Below are 21,904 nucleotides of genomic sequence, written 5' to 3' on the forward strand. Positions count from 1 at the left end.
TCAATTCTTTAACTCCCCCCCGGATCCCAGTATACCTGCCTCTCCCCCGCCCCGGAGTCTGAGCGCACACTCTCTTCGTATCGTTTTTTAGTCGACAACAGAAAGACATGTTTTGGAAAATCTTATCCTCCCAAGTCGATTGTATCAATGATAGCAGTTGAAATCAATCCTGCTGACTGTTGTCTTTTATCACTTGCCGTGTTATTCGGCTGTAAATACCAGACCTCTTCACTTTTACAGCCCTCGGTTGTTTTATTTACCCTCTTCCTCACAGGGTTTACTTTCCTTCTTAGAGGCAACAAACCCGCGTCCTTGAAACACATGGATAAAAAATGAAAAAGTACGGTGCAGTCCTCTGCCAAGCAGCTCATCGTATGTAACTTTATAAAAGCGTACTTTCAAATCAATAACTACAATAACTCAAGAACTGTGTTCTCACCATATAAGAAGTGAAATCTAAGTCATGTAGCAACCCTTAGACAATATCAATTGATAAGTTAAAAAACAATTTTGTTAACTCAGTACATTCATTTGTGTGATTCTCAGTTTTTTACCATGACCGCTAGTTCTGAACCAAGTTTTAGCAGCAGCAGTGGGAAGCCATACAAGTGGATATAGGTTCTTCCGAACCCTCTTAAATACAGATTTAAATTAGGAATACCACCAAAGTTGAATAACTTTTGTGGTCAATATTTCACAGGCTTTAATTGTAGCATCCCAAACAGATTTTTAGACTCGAAAAATGACAGATGGTCGACTATTATGACAGAGTTTAAAAAAAACGAAATACATTTTCACGACACAAACATCAAATCAATTGAAGTTCCAGTGGCTAAAAGATAAAGTGTATCTTATTCGCTTCTAGTTCTTAACACAGCTAAGAAAATTATTAAAAAAAAACATATTATAATAGAGTGAAGGTCAAATAAAAATATATCTCACCACCTTCCAGCTAGGAACTATATCTAAAGATGAACAGCAATAATTATTTTTTAAATGATTTAGCCCCAAAAATGTGGTTCATTTACACTTTTCTTTGTTATTTTATACCTATGTATTTGAGAAATAACTGCCTGTTTGTGTTTTTGTAAGTTTTATTAAATTATCCTTTAGGTATTTAGCAATATATCACTTTATGTGGTCCGCCGGACGGTTGGCTCAAAAATAGGTAGATGAAAGTTCATGTTGAGATGTTGACGTTTAAAGATGCCAGTGTTTAAGATAAAATAAGGAAATAGGATTATAAGAAATTATACAGAGACTTTAAATGAGATTAAAACTGATTAAACTGAAATTTGATGATGAAAAATTAAAATAAATCGAGCCAAAGAATTAAACAAATATCAGAATCGGACTATAGTTGTTGTTTTTTTCGCCTCTTGACTAAGTGTGATAAATAATCTCGGCCTCCGGTGTCATTGCGTATCCAACACAAAAGTATTTTTTGAAAACAGGTCATTTGACAAAACTATGGAAAAAAACATTTTCAGGCTCAGCTCTAAGAGAATGTTTTGTGTCCGTCTGTCATCCATGACTTAGTGCTTCAGTCGAAAGGATCCGTTTCCCCTGCACTCATAACACTCTGGAGTGGAAGCGCTTCCACCTCTGGGTGCTATGAAAGCTGCGTAATGTGCTGATTTTGGCGAACACTGAGTGTGATCCATGCTGAGAGACAGATGTCGGCGAGCGTGCGTAAAAATGCAGATGTAAAAAAAAATATCTCAGGATCTAAACTCACAAAAGAGTTATTGAGATGTCAAAAAAAAAGTGGTCATTTTGTCTCCGCCTCCCCCCCACGTCCTTCGCTTTCCCCTCCCTCGGCAGCAGCAGGGATTTTTTCCTCTTAACCAGATCTGATTACCCGTCGCTACCTTTTGCGATAACCTTTTACTTCAAATCGACCCAACCTCCTGACCTACCCCCGCTTTCCGCTCCTATTTGGATCTGGCGTTGTGATTAAAATGCTTCCTGGCAGCTCGCGCTTGCTGAGCGCTGTCTTTTTCTCCCGCCCTCTTCCACGCAACAGCAATTCAGCACTTCTCCTTCGCATCTTCTCTTCCCTCGTTCTTCGCCTCGGATCCGCGTCCTCGAAGACGTCGCCGCCGACGACCGGCCGAGGCCGTAAACGTGCCGCCAACACAATCAAAGATATTAAGATGGCGAGTGATTTGTTGACGCCGGAGCGAGGAGAAGCACTTAGGCTGAGTTACGACGGGGCGGCTTAATGCATGTTTATAAAGCAGGTGATGCAAGTCGCCCCCAATCAAACGCTTTCGTCGTGCACACACCGTGAGGCGTAGGAAAAAAAACACTGCTGACACACACATGTCATCTGTGATATCAGTTGAGGGCATTATTACCGTCATGGTCGCACGCTAACACGATGGAGATTCGTTCTAGCCACGCTTCCCCTGAAATGTGTTGGAATCAAAACGTCCAAAACGACGCTCGAGAAGAAACAGTGTCAACTGGAAAATGTTTGTGACGTGATAAGGATGGAAGGGAGATAAGAGCCAACAGTGGTAGATTAACTGATTAGAAACAAGTTTGTAGCAATGATTTCCATGCGTTTACGAGGGACTCGAGCAACACTTTGTTCGTAATGGAAAAGACAAAAACGTCACTGACATTTGAGATTCCAACCTTTTTTTTCCAACATCCTGCTTTTCCAGCCACATTTCTTTCCTGCTCAGCATCTCTACATTTTGGTTGCATTGGCTCTTAAACAGTCATTATAAAGAACATTTCCAAGTGTTATAAGTTACAAGTTTAAAGGTGTTTGTGTAGTTTTAAAGTGTGTTTTTTTTTGTTTGCGTTGACTCCATATGTAGTTAAGCAAAATTGAATTTTGAATTTCAAAAGGTAGCAACAGTCCAGAATAGGGGTGTGTATTGGAAAGAAACCAGGCGATACGATACGTATCATGATACAACGGCAACAATACAAGATACTGTAGTAACAAGAATATATTTGTAGTATTGTCGAAGTACTTGACTCTGGTGTTGCAGAATTTACAGACCACATGACTCTTGACGAAGTCGTAACTACTTTTATTTGTTAATTTGAAACCAAATGATGTCCAAATATCAGCTTTAAAGCCTCTGGAGTCAACTGTATCCTCTCGTCCTCAGTCATTAACAGGATCTCGCAAAAAATACAGTATCCTGAAAGAAATATGCTGTACTATTTAAGTGTATCTATATTTTCTTTCACCACTGTTTCACAATATTACGTAGAAGCAGATGCTTAAAGTTGTTTTCTTTAATTTTGTACCATAATTTCAATTTAATAAAGCATAATTCGCTGATAGTTCTGTTCAAAAGTGCAAACATTTATCTTCGATCAGATCATTTTAGAGATATATATGTAAGATTTAAAACGGGTAATTTTCATGGCAAACCAGTTAAATAAGAAATACAAGTCAGATATCAAGCAATTTAAATTCTGCTGTTGGGCATCCATTTATATTTCGACATCTATAACTTCTCCAAGGAGGCCATGAATAGATTAATCATTTTCCAGGAAATGTTGATTATGGCACAAATGGTTTCTTCAAGGACCCTCTTAACTCTGCACGGCTACTGCAACAAAGGCCTGTATGATTTTTCAAATGCTAAAAAAAATGCATCAAATTATATGGATGAATTAATGTTTTAATTGACACAATTTCATTATAAAGACACTCTAGGAGTGCTTTTTTACATGTATTATTATTATTATTTCTAGTACCCTGATACCTACTAACTATTAAACCAAAATAATGTTTTTTTCTCTGTTATCTAACAGCAAAAATGAAAATGTTGGATCATCAGGATTGTTTGAAAATTGGTGATCTTAGAAGTGATTTTGTTTTTGTGCTGATCTGGATCAACGACTTGATACATAAAGCTTTTGGCGGCTTTTCAGTGTTTTTTTGATGACTGTTTTAGGGCTAATAAAAAAAAATAGCTGAATTGCTGATTCAAAATTTCGACCCACTGCATTTTCGAGTTAACTTAAACAAAAATATTGTCGCGCGAACCAACATTTTTTGGAATGAAGGTCTGCAGCCACTGAGTGGCTTTCTGGTTTTTACATGAATTTTATCATCGACTTAGTATTTTGCATTTTATTCCATTAAGTATAATAAATGTCAAAATCATTTGATCTCTAAATTTGGAATCATTATTGGATAATAAAGTGTACTTAATTAATTATTTTTCCAACATTTTAAAATAGAGATATATTGTATTAAACATTATTAAATACATTTAAATTTTCAATGGAATCACTGGAGAACTTTCCAGGGTGTTCCACACCTTTTGCCCAATGTAACCAGGATCATTTCCAAAGTAGATGATGGATTTAGTTGGTTATAGTTTATTAAGTAGCTCTAATATAAGCTTTGTCTCTGTTCCATCACTTTATCATGAACATCAAGTCCTTTAACTCTGATTGGTTTAGAAGTCAGCGTGAACTTGTTCGGGGTTAAAGCAACACTCCGGGAAACGCTGATTTAACGTGAGCGCGAGCGTTTGTTTACCCATTTGGAGCTGAAATGGACATCAAGTAATAGTTTTGATCACCGGGTGCCAAGTGTGAAAATGACAGGGTGGGGATGTTGGATAAAACCGGGGAGTGGAAACAACAAGTCAGTGAGAGAAAAACAACTCGCAGCGAAAATTACTTCTTCACTCGGGCCTGTTGAGTTCCAATTCTGAAGCTCACTTTTGAAGATCGCTGACACAAATGCGCTACTGCTTTGTTGCCATGACAATAGTTACGCTTAAAAACCGATACATACATCTTCAATTTAGAGCTGAAGTGTTCCATCTTGAAGTCATTTTGCACTTAAAATAGACAATTTTAAATCATGAATTTAACTAAAACTACATCATTATAAATTGTATATTCGGTGACCCATTAAATTATGCTCTTCCACCGCAAGTAATGTCGTAAAAGAAAGGGTAAAAAAGGGAACTTTAATAGGAATAAACTGTTAAATTATTGCATCACAAGCAGTGTTGGTGGTGAAAGTGCCTACCCACAATGCACCCTGAAACCTAAATGTTTGAGTCCAACAGTTTCTTTATAACAAAAGTATTGTTTTACTAAATAATATCATAACTTTTCAATGTATTTTCCAATAAAATCGATGTATGTGTACATACATATTTCGAAGTATTTTTCTGTGAATAAAAACGTAGAAAACACACAAACAAATTGTGTGTTCGGTGCATCTGTTAGTTTGCAGTGGAGATGTATCTATCTGCCACGATAAGGGTTGTCACTGTTTGTGATTAATTAATCATCATGCATTCGTGTTTGACTGCAAATGAGCCGCGGCTCGGATACATGACTAGCTTTGTTTGGAGCTGCATCTCAGGACAGATGTCAGAGCGAACCTCGTTCTGCTGAACCAGTTCCTTTATTAAAAGCTGCCAGGATGAGGCTTTGACGGATCTGACAGTCGTGTTCACCTATTGCTGTGAGGAACCGTCCCTCCACCGCGCTAGTGAAGCGTTACCAAAGAACCGACTTCTTCTCATACGAGACGAAGGAACATCTTTGGGAAAGAATCAAATGATGAGCATGATTAGGGAGAAACATATGGTAAGTATTGGAAGTGTAGTAGGAGACGAGAACTTTAATATTTTACTCATCAAATACTGCTTAAATCCGTGGACGAATGGATGCAGGGATTCATAGATAGATGGATGGAGGGACAGATAGATCGATAGAAGAAAAGAGGGAAAAATAGAAGGGGATAGATGGATGGATAGATGGACTGACGGAGGAGCAGAAGGAAAAAAGATGGATGAATAGAAGGATGGATGGACAGATGAACAGAGGGAAAAAGAATGGATGGATGGGTTGATGGATGGATGACGTATGAACAGATAAACAAAGGGTCAAATGGATGGATGGATGGATGGATGGACAGACAGAGAGAAAAATGGAAGGATAGATGCATAGATGGATGAACAGAGGGAGGGATGGATGGACAAAAAGAGAAAGATAATGGATGGATGGATGAACAGTGAAAAAAATGGATGGATGGACGGATGAACAGTGGGAAAGATGGACGGATGAACAGTGGGAAAGATGGACGGATGAACAGTGGGAAAGATGGATGGACAAACAGATGGAAAACGATGGACAGATAGACGGGGCACAAATGGATAGGTGGAATGAAGGATGAATGAATAAATGGATGGATGGATGGATGGACGGACGGACGGACGGACGGACGGACGGACGGACGGACGGACGGACGGACGGACGGACGGACGGACGGACGGACGGACGGACGGACGGACGGACGGACGGACGGACGGACGGATGGATGGATGGATGGATGGATGGATGGATGGATGGATGGATGGATGGATGGATGGATGGATCCTTTAGGTAATACCACAGATATAAAGAAATGATTTTAAGAAAAATGAATAATCATGTGCTTTACATATAAGTAAGTAAGTAAGTAATATTTATTTATATAGCGCTTTTCGAGACCAGGGTCACAAAGCGCTTAGACAATCAAAACAATACTCAAAAAAGTACATACTTTAAAGATCAAGAATATTGTCACAGATACATGTTTTCACAGACGGCAGTATTTAAAAGTGATTCATCAGAATCTGAGGAGAGACTGCTGGTCATGAACGAAGGTTCACAGCAACAAGACTCGTATCATTAGACAGTCTCTGTCGCCACAAGCTCTCACCGAAGCTGATGTTTTTCCACTGAGAGAATATTTCACTTGAGGCTCGTCTGACATTATTAGGTCCTTATATCTGGTGGAGGGATGACAACAGGGAACGTGTTGGAATCTCCTCATAAGAACCTGCTGACATGTCGAGACACTGCTGGGACAAATAGTCAAGGAATGGTCCATGTTTTGAACAAAATATGTCACGGTGCAAAAGTTAAATATCATATTTTCTTGGTCATTTCTTTGCTACACTCTTCTTGTTTATCGTGAACACAATATAATATTATGATGGATGGATGGACTGATGGATGGATGGAAGGGCAAATGGATTGATGGACAAAAATACACATGGAGGGGTGGATGAAGGGACAAATTAATAGTTAGATGGACGGAGGGACACATTGATGGATGGATAGATGGATGGAAAGATGGAAGGGCAGAGAGATGATGGATGGATTGTGGGACACATTGATGGGTGGATAGATGGAAGGGCAGATGGATGCATGGATGGATGGATAGAGGGGTGGAGGGACACATTGATGGATGGATAGATGGATGGATGGATAGAGGGATGGATGGATGGATGGATGGATGGATGGATGGATGGATGGATGGATGGATGGATGGATGGATGGATGGATGGATGGATGGATGGATGGATGGATGGATGGATGGATGGATGGATGGATGGATGGATGGAGGGACACATTGATGATGGATAGATGGATGGAGGGACACATTGATGGATGGATGGATGGATGGATGGATGGATGGATGGATGGATGGATGGATGGATGGATGGATGGATGGATGGATGGATGGATGGAGGGACACATTGATGGATGGAGGGACACATTGATGGATGGAGGGACACATTGATGGATGGAGGGACACATTGATGGATGGATGGATGGATGGATGGATGGATGGAGGGACACATTGATGGATGATGGATGGATGGATGGAGGGACACATTGATGGATGATAGATGGATGGATGGAGGGACACATTGATGGATGATAGATGGATGGATGGAGGGACAAATTGATGGATGGATAGATGGAAGGGCAGATGGATGCATGGATGGATGGATGGAGGGATGGAGGGACACATTGATGAATGGATAGATGGATAGATGGACGAACGGATGGATGGATGGATAAATAAATGGATAGACGGAGCGACAAATGAATTAATGGATGGACAGAGTGACAAATTGATGGACAGAGGGACAATTTGATGGATGGATGGAGCAACAAATGAATGGTCTTCCAAAAGTTTGGGACTGGGAGAAGAGAAGAAAAGAGAGGAAAAGAGGGGATAAGGGAAGAGAGGATGAGAGAAGGTGTGCAAACGAGACTGAAGTCAAATGAGAGGTTTATGCAGCAGAGGTCAGTCATTTGAATAGTTGCTTACTCTGAGGAAAGTCTCCGGCTCTGCCCTTTGTACTCCTCACCCCGAGCTCACTTGCAAGAGAGTCTGCTGGAGCCTCTGATATATTTATGAGGATAATGTTATCTGCCGTCTGGGAGTGAAGTGGGGTCACAGAATTGATATGACACAGCTGTCCTCCTCCCTCCGGCGCACATGCCTGGGAAAAAAAAAAAAAAAAACTTCCGTCGATGTGGATATTTGGACGCTTGGCTTTTTCTCACTCCATCACGTTCAACACCGACACAAAAATGCATCCTGGCGACAGAAGCTGGCAGAAGTGTGTTCGCGGCTCGTCCTCCCTTCAGCGACGCTTCGCAAATCTCCGTGAACGTGATTTACAGTCTTAACGGAATTAACAGGTTTTATGTAATTGAGGCTCAGGAACGAGGAGGTGTTCAGTGAGTTCACTTCCTGTGTGTCGCCATGTCAGCGCTTTTTTCTGTCCTTGTTGTGTAGTGTACTTGTTGCTTTTCTGTGTGTGTGTGTGTGTGTGTGTGTGTCTGTCCTAAATCTTTGTGAGACGTCAACGCTGTCATGTTCCCCACAGGGATCCTCAGATTAATGAAGTCAACATCTCAACACAACTGTCTTCCTGCGACTCACTTCTGCCCACACGGCTCAGATATTATCACAACACAACGTTGTTGTTTTTTTTTAAGGATATTTTCACACCCACTGTGTGTGTGTTTGTTCATGTAGGTGTTAAATCGATTATTCTTTGTATCACATCACTTGTTTTTTTAAAACATTTTGAACTACACAACTCAACTTTTATCAGACGAAACTTTAATTTCACGTAGAAATCAACACTTTAAAAGCTAATGATCAACAATAAAATGTTTATTATGATCCATGTTTAGATAAGAAATGAAAACACATGTTAATAATACGATGATATACAGCTTAACAGAATAAACCAAATGATTACAATACTAAGTGAAACATTTTCATGTCATTTCTATTTTATTTGTTTTATTAAGACTAAAACAAAGATCTGTATCATGTATTTCAGTGACTACTTAATTACATTTTTACACAAGTATTTTCTGTACATCATTATTAACAAAATAAAAGCCAAAAATAAAAATATTTGGTTGAAATAATAGCTATTAAGCCATTAAAACATTCTGTAATAACAATGGCGTTAAGTGAGATCAAGCTACACAACTATAAAATGTCCGCACAAACATTTTAGTTACACACAGGATTTTTTTTTTAGGGGTTGTTTTAGAAGAACAATTACAATTACATTTTTTCAGGGGCCACATTTAATATAGAGGCTCCTGTGAGGGACCATCAAGCAAAAGAAAAGGAGGGAAAAAAGGATAAAATCACAAAAATACTATTTTTCTGTATTTAATAATACATAAATAACGATAAAAACAAAAAAATTACAATAAATACTCACAAAAATATAATAACTACTCGCAAACAATACAATAAATACTCACAAGAAATGCAATTAATACTCACAAAAATAAAATAAAAACTCACAAAAAATAGAATAAATTCCTTACAAAAATACAATAACTACACGCAAACAATACAAGACATACTCACAAGAAATACAATGAATACTCACAAAAATACAATAAAAACTCACAAGAAATATTCACAAAAACAGAATAATTACTCACAAACAATACAAGAAATACAAAAAAATACGCCTTTTTTTTAGGGGTGACATTACAAAATAAAATGATACAAATAAAATAAAGGGAGGTGAATAGAATACAATGTATTGAATAAAAGAAGAGACATTACATGTCAATAATAAAAAACAACATATACAGCAGACTTGATGTTCTGGTTCGTATCGATCTCTTTGTGATAAAACAAGATATTCATTGATTATGTCGTCACTGGACTAAGATTTATTCATTTTCAAATAACACTTTGGTTGGATGAGAATTGAAAACAATCCTTCGCTCTCTCTCTCTCAGCCACATGTTCTTTTCATCCCTCGTAAATCCTACTTATCAGCGCCGTAAATAAAGTCAGTGGCTCAGTCCTGCAACATCGCCACCGTCTCCGGTTACATCCCGCTTTACGAGCCATTCATTGACCAACTAATCACTTTCCCATGTGTTTGGCTCAAAGGCACGCGGGTGCTGTGTGTGTCTGAACCACATATCAAGTGTGTTCTTCTTCTTTACCTTCTCGCTATGTCACCGGGATTGGAACCGTCAACTTCTTGTCAGTCCAGTCCAAGTTGGTCAGTAGTTCGACTCCCGAAAAGAGAGTTTGAAGAGCAGACGAGTCGTAACACACTGTGTGTAGGATTGTGTCGAACAGACACGTTTATTGACGACAACAAATCTGTCCGTCTCGCCCACGACCGCCATTGTGTTTCCCATCGTCTCTGATTCATCCGCGACACTCTGTCGTTTCCATATTTCGCCACTTTTAAACGCAGATGTCAGAAGCTCGGACGCCTCGTGTGAAACACAGCGCCACGCTTTTCACCAACGGACCTTTAATGTCGTCTGTTGCTGTCAATCATCTGTTAGGTCTGAGCTCCAGGCCACAGATATTAGGTTCGTGGATTAATAATCCTGAAGGTTCATCGTGATCCTCACGCAAGGTTTGGAGGAACAATTACAATCAGATTTCCTCAGGGGCCACGTTTAATATAGTGGCTCCTGTGAGGGACCGTCAAGCAAAATTAAAGGAGGGAAAAGTATAAAATCAAGTCATAAAATCAAGCGTTATATGCACAAAAATACCATTTTATTGTATTTAATAATACATAAAAACAATAAAATAAATACTCACAAGAAATACAATAAATAGTCGCAAAAATACAATAATAACTCACTAAAAATACAATATTTACTTGCATACAATACAATAGATACTCACATAAAAAACAATAAATACTCACATAAAATACAATAAATTCCTGGGAGAAAAAAAGACAATAAATTCCTGGAAAAAAAAATTACAATAAATACATAAAATACAATACAAACCCACGAAAAATACAATAAGTAGTCACAAAAATACAATAAAAACTCACTAAAAAGACAATAATTACTCAAAAAAATACAATAATTACTCACATACAATACAATAAATACTCACATAAAATAGAATAAATACTTGCATAAAATACAATAAAAACTCAAGAGTTACAATACATTCCTGGAAAAAAAATACAATAAATACTCACATGAAATACAATAAAAACCTACGAAAAATACAATAAATACTAGCAAAAAAATAAAATAATTACAAAAAAAAAATACAATTAAACCTCATGAAGAAATACAAAAAATACTTAATAATAAAAAATTAAAAATATAATAAAAACTCAGAAAAATATAATAAATGAAAAAACGAAATATTCTATAAATACTCGCAAAAACAATAAAATAAATACTTACCAAAAACAACAAAGCCGACAATAAAAGTCGTAAAAACAAATTCTTTACTTGTGAGACTGGTTTGAGAAAATATTGATACACCTAAATATCCCTTTTTTTCTTTATATAATTCATAATATTAAGCACTGCATCAATTTCTTTTTCCTCAAAAAAAATTAATGAATAAATGTATTTGTCTGTCTTTTTCAAATCATCTTTTATTTTATTATATTGTATTATTATTGTTTGTATTTAAAAAAAAAAAGAATTTTGTTAAATAAAATGATAACATTTGATTTATTAACAATCAGAATCAGAAGACGTGTATTGACCACTAGGCCACCCGGCCACTAGACGGCGACATTTGTCATATGTCATTACATCCGCCAAAGCTAAAAAGTAAATCCTGGTGATGACTAAGTATGAGAGGATACAGTCGACTCCAGCAGCTTTTAAATCCTTTTGTACATATTTTGGTTTCAAAAGAAATGAAACTTTTCTATGAAAGCCTTGAGATATTTAAGCTGAAGAGTTTCTCCTCGTCTCTGGTTCACAGACCTGAAGAAGATGTTTGAGCAGGAGCCCCTGGGGAAGGAAGTGTCTCTGGAGCAGGAAGTGCTGTTGCAGTGTCGCCCACCTGAGGGCATCCCAGCAGCAGAGGTACGTGCATCACCTCGGTTTCCAGGACCCCAACAGTTCTTAAGCACTGAAACCTCAGTGTCTGGAGAAACAATCCATACATTGAGTCTGCACAAGTTTTTTTGTCTCCACTCGTGATTGAAGTGATGTTGTTTTCCTGCTCACATGTTTTGAACTCAAGTTCAGGCTTTACACTTTTTAAATCATGAAATAATTCTTCTGTACTGTATGTGGATCATGTTCGATATTTTGGGTCATGATCCATATTATCCACATGTTCAACAATCTCAGTAAAACTTAAAAAAAAAAAAAAAAACGTCTAACACGTTCCAAACAAACATCTATTTGTCAAGATTGATATGTGTCTTACATCAGTAGTCATGGTTGTGAGACCCTTAAGTACCAGTGTGACCTTCAAAGAATGACCCACGTTTGTTTCCCATGATTCTTTGTGTTCACTTCTCTCCCATAACTTTAGCTATATTTGTAAAGTGCATACAATTGTGCAAACATTGACTTATACACAATTGTGGTTATGTATATATTTTATATATCTTTACAACAACCGTACATTTTGGAACTGTATTTTAACTATTTCAACTATAATCAAACTATTTTCAACTTAAATCAAACTATTTTCATCTGTTATCAAACAAGTTTCATCTGTAATCAAACCATTTTCAACTGTAGTCCAACAGTTTTCAACTATAATCAAACAATTTTATACTTAAATTAAACTATTTTTATCTGTTATCAAACATTTTTTAACTGTAGTCCAACAGTTTTCAACTATAATCAAACAATTTTCTGCTTTAATCAAACTATTTTCAACTATAATCAAACTATTTTTAATTGTGATCAAACAATTCTCATCTATAATAAAATAATTTCTTATAATAATAAAACAGTTTTCAACTATAATCAAACAATTTTCAAATATAATAAAAAGAAAAATCAACTATAATCAAACAATTTTCAACTGTAATCTAACTATTTTTTCAAAGGTCAAACATTTTTCAAACTAGTTTTAACTGTAATTAAACAATTTTCAAATATAATCAAATAGGTTTAAATTATAATCAAACCTTTTCCAACTATAATCAAACACCATTTTAAATGTAATCAAAAAATGTTCCGCTTTAATCAAACTATTTTGACGACTCATTTAAATCTTCATCAAATCCCATCTCGTCTCGACATTTAAAGCTCAGTGAGGTTTTCAGGAGCGTCAGAAACAAGAGTCTCTAAAGTTCTTCTCTTCTAAACCTGATGGTTGTAATGGTCATAATGGAGCGGCTCGACGTCACCTGAGGTTCACCAGACGAGCGAGCTCGACAGGGAGACGCCAGATCCGGTTCTAACCGGCTCTGAGACTTTGATGCCGGATTGTCATCGTGAAGAAAGTCGGCGTCGGAAACGATCACTTGAAAGCCGCGGTGAGGCTCAACTTTTTCTTAAGATCCCGAAAAAGACTTTAACTTAAACGTCTCCAGAGACTCAATTTAATTCATGGAGAAGTTGGAGGGGAAAGTTTTGGGAGGGATTATGGGTAATTTGATGCTTTCCCGACTGTACCTGCGGAGACGCGGAAGTGGATTCATTAGTGATAAAAACCAGGGCCGGCTGGTACGTGTCTCATTAGCGGAGATGCAGGAGATCCACTGAACGAATCAACTGCTTACTTAACTGAACTAGACCAGAGTTCCGTGGTCTTCTGGCCTCCAGACGCCAACATCACGTCGCTTCACAGAAGATCCTCTTCCTTCATCGCATCGTCCTGAACCGTAAACGCCTTTAAAGAGCCACTTGTCGTCCCCCGGAGGACCCGAGTGAAGACTATCATTTGCTATTCAGATTGTTCTTCATTTTCCCCCCTCTTTCATCCTGCTGTTTTCTCTCCGAGTGGGCGAAGAAGAAGAAGAAGAAAAAAGATATCATTTCATTTAGTGTGTCACCAGGGACGTGCAGCGAAAACACTTGCCGGGGCATGAGAAGTGTCGGAATCAGGTTTTTTTTGTTCCTCAGGGTTTGATAGTCGTTTTCAATTGAGCCGGAGCGAGAGATCCCTGGAGAGAACGACAGAAGCAGAGAGAGAGAGAGAGAGAAAGAGAGAGATGGTGTCGAGCAAAGTACAAACTGATGTTTGGTGATTTATGTTTAATGTCAAGATTTAGATGACCGTGATTTTTTAATGACATTTTTTAACTTTGTTTTTTTCTGCCAAGTTGGTTAAATTCACGTGACTTTTTCATTTATTTTATCATTGAGTCACGAGTTTAGTTACATTCAAATGTTTTTTCTTATAATATTTGTATTTTTCCAGTATTAAGGTAACTTCATTCATTTATAAAACTTTTTTTTTTTCTTCAGTTCTTCGATGGAGTATTTTTTCTTTATTTTCCAAAGTATTTTTCACGTTTGTACCTTTAAAGTTATATTTTATTCTTTTTTACGGTTGGAAAATCAACATATTTTTTTCTTTATTTCTTTTTTTTTTAGAAAATCCCCCAAAAATATTTATATTGAAATGAAATCACTGTAATAATTTCTCAATTTTAAAATTAATATTTGTATATACATAAATATATTATTACCTGTATATACTTATTTTTTATTTTTTAGAAAATCTAAACATTATTTTGATTCTATAAAATAATTTTTTTTTTCTTTTATATCATTTTTATTTTTTATTTTTTACTGTTAGAAAATCAAATTATTATATATTTTATGTACTTTATTCATTTAATTTCTAGAAAACCCAAACGTTATTTTTGACTCAAATGAATCTGTGTAATTATTAATCTTTAACATTTTTAAATTAGTCTTTTTTACTCTTTGGAAATCCAAGTATTCTTTCCTTTATTTCTTTATTTTTAAGAAAGTCCAAAAAATATTTATATTTAAATGGAATCACTGTAATAACTTTCCATCTTTAAAAGTATTATTTTTATTTACATCAATTTATTATTTCCTTTATATATTGTATTTCTTTATTTTCCAGCTAATCAAAACAGTAATTTCACTAAAAATGTAATCAATAATAGGTTTCAATTGGGGTAATTTTTCACTCTTTAAATTCAATTTAATTTTAATTTAAGTTTAATTAAAACTTAACTTTCTATGAATCTGATATTTTTAACTGAGTTAATATTAATTGAGTGATTATTTTTGAACAATTCAAAGAATTGTAAAATGAATGATTCCTTTTTCTTTTATTTAAAATATTTTCTAGGGGCCTTGACGCTGGACTAAAGTTGGGGAGCCCTAATCAGAATCAGAATCCTTTATTGTCCCGCGAGGGGAAATTCGTTTTAACAACAGCAAGAGCAATATACCAAAAAAAAATAAAACACCCAGAAATAAAATATTAAAAAGAAAAGAAAAAATCTAAATAGAATAGAAAATAAATCTGCACTATATTAAATACACAATCATATTTACAAAAATAACAAGAAAGGTGCAGTTAAATAATTATCTTGGTGTGTTCTTATTGTGAAGTCTGATGGCAGCAGGGAGGAAGGACCTGCGGTACCTCTCCCTCACACACCTGGCATGGAGCATCCTATCACTGATGGAGCTCCTCAATGCCCTCAGTGTGTGCTGGAGAGGGTGAGATAAGTTCCTCCTCATGGAGGCCAGCCAAAAAGTTATTGTGGACTAAAATAAGTTGTTTTGACAAGAAACTAAACAAATATTATTAACACTAAGTAGATAGCTGGGAACAAACCGGAGTTCTGGAAGTTAATCACACATGAGGAAAAACAAAGCTGTGTTTGAAATCACAAAAATAATCACCAAAATCAAGTTTTATTCTCCCGACCAATTAGAAGATGTAAGAAACCGGACTTGTTTTTTCCCGACTCTCCTGTTAAGCAGCATTTTTTTCTAGGGCAGAGATTCAAACCTTCCTCGCACACGCGTGTATCTCTGTTGTGCTTCCACCTCGTCCTCCTCTTGACATAATGGGATCTCGGTGAGTGGATTGCTCTGTCTCTCCCGTCAGCCTCGGCAGATTTACAGGGATTTAAGTCTAAAGCCTGCTGATGACCTCGGGTTTTTTTTTTTTTTTTTTTGATTTTTACCTCCGAATCCTCGCCGACATCACGCCTCGGTGCCAGACCCCGGAGCGTGACGTTTATGTTAATTCACCGTCGGGGGAAAGACGAGCCACCGCCGGGTCCACGCCCGTCTGGAGAAGTCGCTCTATATTTGGAAAAAAAAGTTCGACCCTCGGGGTCACGACGGGTATTGATTGACACCGATGCAGACGGAGAGTCGGACTCTCGGAACCGAAACCGGGTCGAGGTCAAACCGATTTCCAGAAGTTGTGTAGACACCAATCAAGTCGTCATTACTTCCCTTGTCAGCGGCGGCTCTTGTCATCAGTCGCTTCTCTTCCCTGTTTTCCTTCGGCTCCCCCCCTTTTCGGTTCTAAAGCCCCCGAAGAGACTCCATTTTCGACATGGCGGAATCCTTCAGAAACATCTATATCTCTTAAGTCGCTGATAGAAAGCCGTCGAGAGCTGATGGGAAGCCGCTGGAATCACGGGGCGAGTTCAACAGTTCAGCCGGAGAAACTGCAGTCTTCCGTGGACTGAGAGTTTTTCCCGCTGCCATTTGTACTCCTTGAAATATCAATAAAGTTTTATCTAAATACACACTTTTATTTATTGACAAACTTCCTTCACCGGAGAGTCTGTCCTTCTTATCCGGCTCTGGATCTTTATGGAGTCGCTGTTTATTTTGCTTGACTCCGGGGCTGACCCCTAAAAAAAAAAGTAGCTCCTCCGTCACATGTGTAGATTCCTATCTTTATGTGTGTGTGTGTGTGTGTGTGTGTGTGTGTGTGTGTGTGTGTGTGTGTGTGTGTGTGTGTGTGCGAGACAGCGGGTGTCCGCATGAATATTTGCAGTGTGTCTGTCTCCATCTGTCGCTTTGAGTGAGTGATGGACCCAGCTGCAGTGAAATAAACACATCAGTGTGTGGTGACAGGGCTCGCACGTGTTCAACCTTAACACACACACACACACACTCACACACACACACCAAAGAGTCACACTCGCACACCATCGTCCGAGACTGGCAGCGTCAGACCAGACACTGGATATGCGTCTGGACCCGGGTCAAGTTCCTGTCACATTCCCGACCACTCAATCGACACCCTTTTTTTTTTGGTGTGTGTTGCTATATTTGCACACTTGAGTTTTGTGATCCTCTGGTCGTTTGTTGTGTTACCGTCATGAACCTCTTTCTATACGACCAGAAAAACATGTAAATAAACCACATTTTAAACCACTTTTTTGACTTAATTCAATACACTTTGCGGGTCTTATTTCCAGGATAAGTTACTTTAAAATAGTAACTTAGTTACATTACTAGTTATTTATTTTAAAAGTAGCTTGGTTACTTGAAAGTTCTTGTTACTTTCAAAGTAACTAGTTACTAGGAAAGACAGTGTACGTTTTTGCTGTTGTGATTAATCAACTCAGACTAAAGTTAAGAACAATGAATTAAATCAACACAAATAAATAAAACAAAGTAAATTAAAAGTGCATGGATCATCTTTTTTGTAGCCAATTTTTGAGAGTCTAAATAGATTCTTACACAAAAGTAACTTTTTCTAATATTTTACTAGTGATCACACAAACTTTTACTATTAAAAAAATAAATAAAAATGAACAACACTGTATTAAAAACGCATAAAACTTAAAAGTAACAAACAATATGAAACTAAAAGTATCAATAAATTAAATATCTTGAACAATAACTTCAGAAACATCTGCATTTCTGTATTATCGACTAACAGATAATTTATGTGTTTTTTTGTTTTGCTTTAAATTAAAGCTATACACTGTAAAGTTATAGTGTCTGGCTTTTAGTTCGAAAATATCTTACGTTCTTGAACGCACCATCCCATTGTCGTTGAATGCATCATTGATGCGTGTCGAAGAGAAAGTGAAAAGACGTTGTGTTTACCTCATCCACGCATATATATATATATACATATATATATATATATATATATATATATATATATATATATATATATATATATTTAAAAAGAGTAATAACATAAGCGTCTTATCTATTAATGCGAATATAAATAGCCTCTTAAAAAATAGCTTCAGGCGGGTCTCGAACCGCCAACCTTTCGCAAGAGACTCTGTTTCTCTGCCGAGTGTGATAACGGAAATGAAGGTTGAAGCCTGAAGTCGTTGTTTGAGTCACACTTACGTTTAACGTGTTACGGTTTCAGTCGTTACAGTAATAAGTAAGTCAAAGGTTTGTCTATGTAAGTGAAGAAAAGGGGAAATATAGAACTTAATACATGTGTGTATTGGCAAGACGCTGGCGATACGATACGTATCACGATACTGGTGCAACGAATGCTATACTGTACTAACAAGTATATGTTGTGTTTTTTTCCAACAACGTGATTTTGGAAATACTATCATAGCAGAGTAAACACACAATGGTTTATATTTGTGTGAGGTTTAGACTAGAGTGATGACAAGTGCTGATGAAAACAACCCAAACAACAGACAAAAACTAAAAGAATCTACATTTTTACAACTACAATAGGTGTTACAATAGTTTAACAAAAAACAAACACAAATCTTAAGTGTCTATATCCCTGTCCAAAGGGAATTCAAAGCGCACCACAAGTCGGGCAGAGAAAAAAACAAAAGTAGACAGGAGGTGACGATTATAATCTGGCGCCTGTTGCTGCAGGAGAGTTGGCAGCTGCTGTCAGAGCAACAGGCGCCGTTGAGCTCAGGAAGGACAAACAAAACAAGATAAATAAAATCATGACAATTTGATTGTAAATTGTTATCTAAAAAGATCAATAGAGTACTAGAGTTGATATTGATGTGGTGACAAAATTCTATTGTGATATGAAAGTGTATTGATGTTTTTGTTGACACCTTCTTAACTGAAATATAGATGATATTAAAAATGTATTAAGAAACATTTAAAAAGAGAGAGAGAGGGGGATGAAAATATAAATATGGTTCAGGTGGATTATCTGCCTAATCGGCTTAGGGTTTGCTTGAATTTTTGAGGGGGTCTTTTGACCCCCCTTTTGGGGGAGTAAAGGAGCTCAATTTCAGGAAATCTCCCTTTAGTTAGTTGTTTATTACATATGGTTTAAACTTCACCCAAATATTTTGTATTTATATTTATCAGGGGGTATTTTACTTCATAAAAACCCAGTTATTATTTAGTATATCTAACATATTTGAATTTCGTGGGTGCCCCATTACACTTGGTGTTCATGATCATTTTTAGAGCTGTTTATAAGATTAGGACGACACACACACACACACACACACACACACTTAGACCATCCATTTTGCACATGCATATAGATTTTGGCATCTCTCATGGTGACATTATGATGTTGATACGTCGCGATGCATTTTTTACCCTTCAACGTTTCCCTCAAGAAAATGGAAACGAACGTGTCGAGACCACTCGAGTGTTATGTCACCTGACAGCTTCCATTTCCTCACAGACGGAAAAATTGCCGTCTAATCTTAGCCGGTAACGTTTATGGTCGGAATGAAGGGAACGTCCCGAGGAAATGAACTCTCTTCAGGGACCCCCGAGGTCACGCTGGTTGTGTGAGCGTGTGCGCTCGCTCGTGCGCGGATGGGTTTTGGTTTGATGCAAATGGAAGCAGGCTCTTCTGTCAGACTGGATCAGTGGCGGGCCGAGACCAAAGGGTTGGCGGCTACTTCGCTCTCACACCCCGGACACGGCTGTGCGTTTGCCGCTCGCGCTCACGGTCCGGCTCAGCTGTGCAGCCGTTAATGTGCCACATGATGGGGTTTCCTCGGAGCTGCTCTTTGACAGCAGAGGTGACGGAATGATTTTTGGAGTTTTTCCCCCAACGTGACATGTGTTCATGACCTTCTACGTGTCCAGAGTGTCATTGATATTATTCACTGTAGACTCAGGTCGCGATTCATTTTCCACATTAGTTTGTTGTTGGATTCTTTTATGCTTTTTAAATTAAAAAAATGTGTATTTATGTCGATAGTTATGAAGATAAATGGTAGCGATTTGAATATAAATAAATGTAAAGCTTTAACAAGATTGTAAAATAGAAAGATAATGTTTCATTTGATATTTTAGTTTGTGGCTAACACTTAATTACATTTTTTAAATAAATAAATAAAAAAATTAAAATATATGTATAATAATATTGTTCACTTAACTACTATTCGAAGCATTTTAATTAAGTCAAATAATATACCATAATATAATTGTTTTTATAAATCCATGAATGAGAAAAAATATTGAAAAGAAAACTAGATTTTATATAAATATATATTTAATTTACTTTTCTAATGTATAACTTTATTGTTTATTTTATTTTAAACTGAAGAAAAATACCTATAAATTCCATCTTTTAGTGTTGCAAAGGTCAGTGTCTTCTCTAGCATGGTCTAGACCAGGGGATTTTCAAAGTTGTAGGCCACCAGGGGGCGATTGTAGGGCCTCAGAAAATTGTAGGGAAGAATAGAATTTAATATAATATTACATTATATGAATATATTTATTTTTGAACCATTTTCCCTGAGCATACAACAAGAAAACCACCTTGATATTTGGATCCTCAAGTTTCCAATCGTACCTAAACACACCCCCTGTGATGATATCGCGTTATATGTCAACCTGGCTGTGACAAAGTAGCTTGTAGCTAGTTAGCGGGAAAAAAAAGAACAGCCCTTTCAATCTGCTGCTAAAGAAACTCAGATTATGACCATCTAGGATATGAACGTTTAAGCCTTAACAAGTCAAACAATGAAATGGTCATGGTTTCCGGGAAATGCTTAACAAATAATACATTGTATAAAGTAAATTGAAGTAAGAAAATAACCTTAATAAAATGATGTTTTTCGTATGTTTTGAAGCATTTTCTATGACTAGGATAAAGGGGTCCCCTGTGTCTTGGCATGGTGATGTTTAGGAACCTCTGGTTTACACTTATTAACATTCTTGTTCTTAAGTGATCACTGAAAGGACCTAAATATGTCTCGTCCCACAGAGACGCTCTAGAAGAATGGAATCCATTCATCCTCTCTGGGTAGTTGACGGCGGCCATTCTTCGTGTGCGCACCATCATGTGGGTGGTTGTGTTGGCGGGTGTGTGTGTGTGTGTGTGTGTGTGTGTGTGTGTGTGTGTGTGTGTGTTTGGTGTTTCTGGGGCACAAAAAAACAATTTATGTAATGCTGCTTCCCCCAATAGATCCTCACCTTAATCCTCTTTGAGCTAGCATGGTAAGCCCCACAGCTCATCTCCCATCACATTTTACCTTAATCCTTAACCTCTGTCAGAAATCATCACCGTAATCCACAGATTAGTCAGCAATCCCTTCTTCTTCTTCGTACCGACCGCCTCGGTGATTTATTGAAATGGTGTGAAGATTATTAAATTGCTTTTAGTGATGGAGTGCGGAGTCATTTACAAATGGGAATGTTGTTGTTTACTCTCATCATATCACGGAGCTGGAAAGTACCCTGTTGGCTTGTTGATGATGTTGTTCGGGATTATGAGTATTATCATCTGATGAGTGGCATGAATCTGTATGAACACATCAGTATTCTTCCCAATTGAGGTCCAAACTATTTAAAAGATACCGGAATGAAAGAGGCGCAGACCTCTGGCAAGCAGCTCATATCCATCATATATTTTGACAATCCTTCAATCGTCGTATTTATATAATTCTATCTATTTTTATATATTTCTATATATATTAAA

The 21,904-nt window shown here is 37.1% G+C and overlaps 1 protein-coding gene across 3 annotated transcripts in view; it reads left to right on the forward strand.

The window, feature by feature from the left end:
- The window catches only part of LOC148087847 (netrin receptor UNC5C-like), a 238,045-nt gene that overhangs the window by 134,333 nt on the left and 81,808 nt on the right, over nt 1-21,904 (forward strand). For all 3 annotated transcript variants that reach the window (XM_087791789.1, XM_087791797.1, XM_087791806.1), the window contains exon 4: nt 12,053-12,156. In XM_087791789.1, the coding sequence (XP_087647915.1) occupies nt 12,053-12,156 (104 nt within the window). The remainder of the gene's footprint in view (nt 1-12,052; nt 12,157-21,904) is intronic.

The sequence above is a fragment of the Callionymus lyra genome, chromosome 1 (assembly GCF_982586985.1).
Source record: "Callionymus lyra chromosome 1, fCalLyr1.hap1.1, whole genome shotgun sequence".
NCBI classification, from domain to species: Eukaryota; Metazoa; Chordata; class Actinopteri; order Syngnathiformes; family Callionymidae; genus Callionymus; species Callionymus lyra.